General features: G+C 40.0%; 1 protein-coding gene across 1 annotated transcript in view; it reads right to left on the bottom strand.

Moving 5' to 3' along the window:
* Positions 1 to 355: 355 nt before the first annotated feature.
* The window catches only part of si:ch73-252i11.1 (poly [ADP-ribose] polymerase 12), an 11,625-nt gene continuing 6,011 nt past the window's right edge, over positions 356 to 5,969 (bottom strand). The window contains exons 7-12 of the mRNA XM_014025198.1: positions 5,365 to 5,482; positions 5,201 to 5,291; positions 4,240 to 4,309; positions 4,007 to 4,137; positions 3,746 to 3,897; positions 356 to 2,995 (exon numbers count right to left, since the gene is read on the bottom strand). Of these exons, the coding sequence (XP_013880652.1) occupies positions 2,181 to 2,995; positions 3,746 to 3,897; positions 4,007 to 4,137; positions 4,240 to 4,309; positions 5,201 to 5,291; positions 5,365 to 5,482 (1,377 nt within the window). The 3' untranslated portion in view covers positions 356 to 2,180. The remainder of the gene's footprint in view (positions 2,996 to 3,745; positions 3,898 to 4,006; positions 4,138 to 4,239; positions 4,310 to 5,200; positions 5,292 to 5,364; positions 5,483 to 5,969) is intronic.

Genomic DNA, 5,969 nt, shown 5'->3' with positions numbered 1-5,969 from the left:
ATAAGCTTTGGGGGGAAAAGCTACGGCCGGGAAGCTCCTGGCAGCCTGAGGGAATCTGCTCGGTCCACTGGGGGAGGCAACGGCGACGCTCAGCAGACAGGAAGTGGCTCCTTAGGCTGGTTAATGTCAGAGAATATTTACCGYTGCTGTTAGAACCTGCAGGGCGCAGCTGCACGTCCAGCAGAACGAGCAGCCGAGGCTTAACGAAGCAGATAAATGGATGCAGAGGACACGACAGACGGATCCATCTCCCCGCTGGGAGACGGTGTCTAATGTACATTAAGACCCAATTGGGTTTTTTTGTTTACGCCAACGAGGCAGAGGGGAATAAACGGCTCAGAATCAAAACACAACATTTAACATTGAAACAACTTTATTTAGTAAAGACAGAACAGAGTAAAATAAATCACATCTTTGGTATCAGATTAAAAAACAGAACTAGATAAAACCCCGTCAAATCCCGATTCACAAAATTCACAAACTGTTCTTGTAAAAAAACTAACCAGCAACTATGGACCGGTCCATTTTTGGCTAAAAGGGATAATTTAATTAAACCGTAACGTACCTTTAAAGCAGCAAGAACTGATTTTCACGATTGTGCAAACAAGAAAAAAATAAAATAAATCAGTAATACATTTGTAGATATACATCCTGATCGGACTATTTAGTGCAATTTTTATAGATTCTCCAATTCAAGTAGATCATAACACTTTGATTTTTGTTTAAAGGAGGATTGCAGCTTCAATGGAAGCTAACGGAACAAATGGTTCGAGTTAAAAGACAAAAAATGGAACAAAAACAACTGAAATTATGTTTTTTTTAAACGATTAGTTTCCCTTCAACTTAAACCTCACGTGAAAATAATCATCAATCATAAGAGAAACTCGTTTATATAAAGTAGATTTGTGGTTAAAAACAAGCGGTTTTGTCGCCCTCTAGTGGCCGGTGGAAGAAAAGGTCAAAGTTTGTCCTTTTATCTTCTTCATGTTATCGCCGTTTACATCTGAATAGTTTTGCTGTCTTAATCTGTGCGACACAAACTACTCTTCAGAACCTCTAAACGTAAAGTTTTATTTGTATTTTCTACGTAAGCTTTAGAAATACTTCGTGTGATTCACGATTGTGACGTTAAGTTTTCGTCCGACTCCTTCCCGATGACGTCACACGTGTCGCGTTAACAGATGGTTGAGTTCAGTCCAACACAAATCGAGCAAATTGGAAAAATAAATCCCGACTTGTTGTGTGATCTGAATAATCAACCATCTTGAGTCTTTTTCTTTTACGATCAAGACTTGTTCGATGTTCCGCCGCTGCACCCGCGACTCGTCAACCGTTACGTTCTTTAAATGTACGCCGGCTTTAGGAAGTCGAGACGGGAGACAACGGCGTTAAAACTGGATCTGACGAGGCCCGTTCCACCTATGTAGATCCAATAAAAGATCTACCGGTGGGCAACGATGTACCTCGGTGATACAGTGCATTATTGTACGTCTATATGCCGATCAAGGCTTCGTGGCTTAAGGATTCTGTGAAACACCAAGACAATTTAATTGATTGCTTTTCTGAGTGGTTTCAACATAAAACCTGAGTAATAACTGGCCACAACAAAGAAAGTACCTTAAATATACAATACCCGTCGTCAGTAGTGATATCACTATACGAGCTAAAGATTCTCCATGAGTCATCGTCAGTTCAACACATGAATGACTTTAAGTATTTTGGGTTTTAAATCCCCTTTCTTCAGACATTTGTGGCAGTTGGGTCCCAAAACTCCAGGGATTTTTTTAAGTTGGAAACTTTCCATGGGTTCCTAAATAAATCTAGAGTTTAAAACAGTGGTGAATTGATTGCCGTACCATAGATAACAAGTACCACACTCTGAAACCTGACGAACTAGGTCGACTGACCATAAAGGGACATCTTAGAAGTTTAGTGTTGTAAATAGTTGTTGATTTGTTTTTATGTGGACGAAACGACCGAAGATAATTCAATAATAGCTCAAACTTGCAAGAAAAGATTTAAGATACAAGATTTTTTTTCCAAACTCTTTCTCTGAAGGCTCATTTTCAGATTGTGCTAATGAAAAAATATAAAAAATAAATCTAAAATCCTAAAGAAGCTAAATCTGCTACTGCGACCTTAGCTATGGATGTTCACCCTGATGCATTTTAGCTTCCTAATTAGGAAATGACACAGGTATCAGGCTTCTTTGGTGGAGCTTTGGGTGTCGAAAATGCAAGAGATGAATTGGTAGACTGGGCATTTGTGCTGGTTTGAAACAAGGAAGAGGTCGTACTGGCATTAGACGATTGCATTGATGATGTGCGAGAATTATATGACAACGGGCTTGGTTGATACAACGATGTACTGGATTGGTACGCCGAAGTACTGGATTTGTACGCTGATGTACTGGGTTGGTATGCCGATGTACTGGATTGGTATGCTGATGTACTGGATTTGTACGCTGATGTACTGGGTTGGTATGGTGATGTACTGGATTGGTATGCTGATGTACTGGATTGGTATGCTGATGTACTGGATTGGTACGCCGAAGTACTGGGTTGGTACGCTGAAATGCTAGGTTTATATGAAGATGTGCTGGATTGGTAAGATGAAACACCAGGTTGGTAGTTATTCGACTTGATGGATGGCGAAMCGGTGACGGTGCTATTTTTAAGCACTGAATTTATCCTCGGTTTCGGTACCGACGCAACGCTGACCGTGTCGACGAGCAGATCAGCGTTTTTGTACTGCACCAGGTACTCAGGATAGATCTGGTGCTTCTCAAACACCACGAACACGGAGGGGTTGGCGACGTCGTTCACGCAGCTGTCGTAGAAGTTTACGTCTCCGCCGTCCTTGGACGGAGGCCGGACGTATTCGGACGCCCCTTTGGTGTAGCTCCCCAGCAGCACCCTGGCGATGAACATGTTTCGGATGTCGGTGTTATCAGTGTAACTGTTGGAGTATTTGGCATCCCGTGCAAAGTAAGAACCTGGAGTTGGGTAAAAAGTAAGAAAACATGTCATAAAAGTTGAACCAAGTAACAAAACCAATTCAAAGGTGTCCTAGAAACTGTACATCCATGGAGACCACTTGAAAACCACAACTAAAAAATGCCTATCATTTGTTAGGCAAACAGTGTTTGTTAGGGTTGAGTGTAAGCTACTACCCTACCAAACTGACTAAGTGACCTGGTATATTATTTAAGCCAATTAGCTGTGGCGGCCATCTTGAATCATGCTGTCTCCAAATAGGTAACTATCATTGAATGATATCAACAAAACTCCCAAAAATAAACATCTTCAACTACCAAAGGACTAGTATTGGCAAGACTTTGGWGGTACGTAGATACCACGTCTCAGGGGTTACGATATATCGAGATATATTGTCATTTTTCCTCAAAACTAATCAAATAAAAAACACTGTTTTATAAGTATTTTAAATATTTTATATAAAGTCTGATGTACGTCTATAAATAGTAAACTTCTGAAGTCAACTTCATTCAAGATGGTCGCGACAAATGAGTTTAATAAACACCAAAATATCTTTAACTCAGTCATTTTCACAGGTTTTGAGCTAATATTTGGTGTGGTAGTAGCTGCTAATACATCACATACTCTGAATGCTTAAAACCAGTGATTCCTGTGTTTATTACAATAAAAAAGGAGTATTTGTTTGTGCAACGATGAATTAAGTTTTATTTTACGAACTGCACAGCCCAGATTTAAGGTCTCTGACTCACCTTTACCAAAGGCGGTCCCGTGAGTCCCGCAGATCCTCCAGTCGAAGTTGTTGAGGCAGATGGCGTTCACGTGTTTGGAGTCCGTCCCGTGGAAGAGTTGTTTTTCTGTCACGTCAGCTCCACCGTTCTTGGTCTTCATCACTTTCTTCTGCCTTAAATCAAAAGACAAAAAAGTTTCAACTTTGTAAATCAGAGACGTTTGATTGGTCTTTGTCGCTTTGTCTGGCAAAGATGTCGATGAAACAACTAGATGTTACGTACCACTGAAAGACTTCCCAGAGCGCTCTGTTTTGAATCCTCTCAATCTGAATGATCTCGACGGCTCGCAGGGTTGAGGTGAAAAGAGCTTGGAGCTTTTTAAATTCATCTGAAGTTCGCGGCACGGCGACTTTCTAGGAAAAAAAATGAAAACGACACTGTTTCATGTTTCTGGTGTTGGAGAAGAAACAAGAAAAAGAGACTTGTTAAAAGAATCGTCTGTGAAGTCAGAATACCGAGTATCCTGTTTGAGGGATCTGTGTTCTGTCCCAGCAGTCCGGCACCGCGCTGAAGTTCGGGGTCTTTCTGCAAAAACAAAGAGTTCAGGATCAGTTTAACTGTGACGGAGTTCAGCAAAATAAAGATCTGAATTAGTTTAAGCCAAACGGTTTATTAAAAAAACTAAAAAATATAGGATTTTCTGTGAAAATGAGGCTGAATTATTCTGCTGAAATTTGTTGAAGAAGCTAAAACTGGAAAAATGGTAGCTTAAACCTAAAATTAACAAAACCATAGCTAAAAGCTAAGACTGCAGAACTGTAAGTTTAAATTAGCCAAACTTTAGCTAATAACTAAAACTAGTAGCTAAAACCTTAAATGATCACAATTGTAGGTAAAAGCTAAAAATGTGAAAACTGTAGCTGCTAAAATGAGCAAAACCAGGACAAATAGCTAAAACGAGAGAAACAGTAGCTAAAAGCTAAAACAAGAAAAACAGTTAATTATAACAAAAAGCTAAACTGCAGCTAAAATTAGAAAGGTAATGAGCTAAAGCTAATAATTAAAACAACTAAAAGCTGAAATAACACATCTATGCTAAATGCTAAAACTAGCTATGTTGAAACTATTTTTAGATCATTCAAAAGTAATAGTAGCTAAAGCCTTTAACACAGCAGCTTAAAGCTAAAATCAGCAAAACTAGCACAAGTAAAGATAAATACTTTAATTAGGTAAAACAGTAGCTAAAGGCTACAATTAGCAAAACAAAATTTAAAAGCTAAAACTAACGCAAACTAAAAAAAAACTGCTAAAAACCTTAAAAATGAGAAAAACATAACTAAAATTTAAAAACTAAAACTATACCAAACTGCCAAAATAAAAATGAAGGAAGGTCAGGACGGAGACACAAGAGGGACAAAATAAAGTGCAAACACAAAAACCCGTCTCGGTACGACCCTCAGAATCTCCGACCCTCACTTGACTTTCTTGGCGTCTTCAGAGGAGACGAAGCGAGGTCGTCTGCTGACCAGCCTCTTTGTTGAGTAGCGTTTGTTTGTTTGGATCATGTCTGGAAATAAATAAATAAATTATTTTTGATTTCAGACAGMACAGGACGGTCATGGTTTCTGGCGTCTCTTTACCTCGTATGCTAAGTGAGTAGGTCTGATGGCCGGCGGTGAACTCCACCACGTCCTCCTTGTCCAGAAACTTCTGCTCCAACATGGCACTGTTGACGTCAGACAATCTGTGTGTACCGCTCTGCAACACGAGTCCGTTACGAGTTAGAGCGTTAAAGGAGGTGACAGAGGAACAATTACACACAAACTAATCAGCTCAACAAAATCTGGTCAGGGGCCAGTCTCTGCAGAGGCCGGTCCTTCATGCAGAAAATAAATGTTGAGAACTGTGGAGTTGTCAGAGCTGATATCAACACGGTAATTCTCCGGTTGTTCAAACATCTTTATTTTATTCATCTGAACAAAAGATATTTTATCTGAAGCTCTGAAACAGACTACTAGGAGCCATTACAATGAAGCACAGGACCAGTCTACTTCCTGAGCTGTATGATGGAAAGCAGGACCAGTCTACTTCCTGAGCTGTATGATGGAATGCAGAACCAGTCTACTTCCTGAGCTGTATGATGGAACACAGGACCAGTCTACTTCCTGAGCTGTATGATGGAAAGCAGGACCAGTCTACTTCCTGAGCTGTATGATGGAATGCAGAACCAGTCTACTTCCTGAGC

Source organism: Austrofundulus limnaeus, unplaced genomic scaffold (genome assembly GCF_001266775.1).
Source record: "Austrofundulus limnaeus strain Quisiro unplaced genomic scaffold, Austrofundulus_limnaeus-1.0 Scaffold461, whole genome shotgun sequence".
In the NCBI taxonomy this organism is placed as follows: domain Eukaryota; kingdom Metazoa; phylum Chordata; class Actinopteri; order Cyprinodontiformes; family Rivulidae; genus Austrofundulus; species Austrofundulus limnaeus.
The sequence above is the reverse complement of the archived record's forward strand: the minus strand, read 5'-3'. Positions and strand labels throughout refer to the sequence as shown.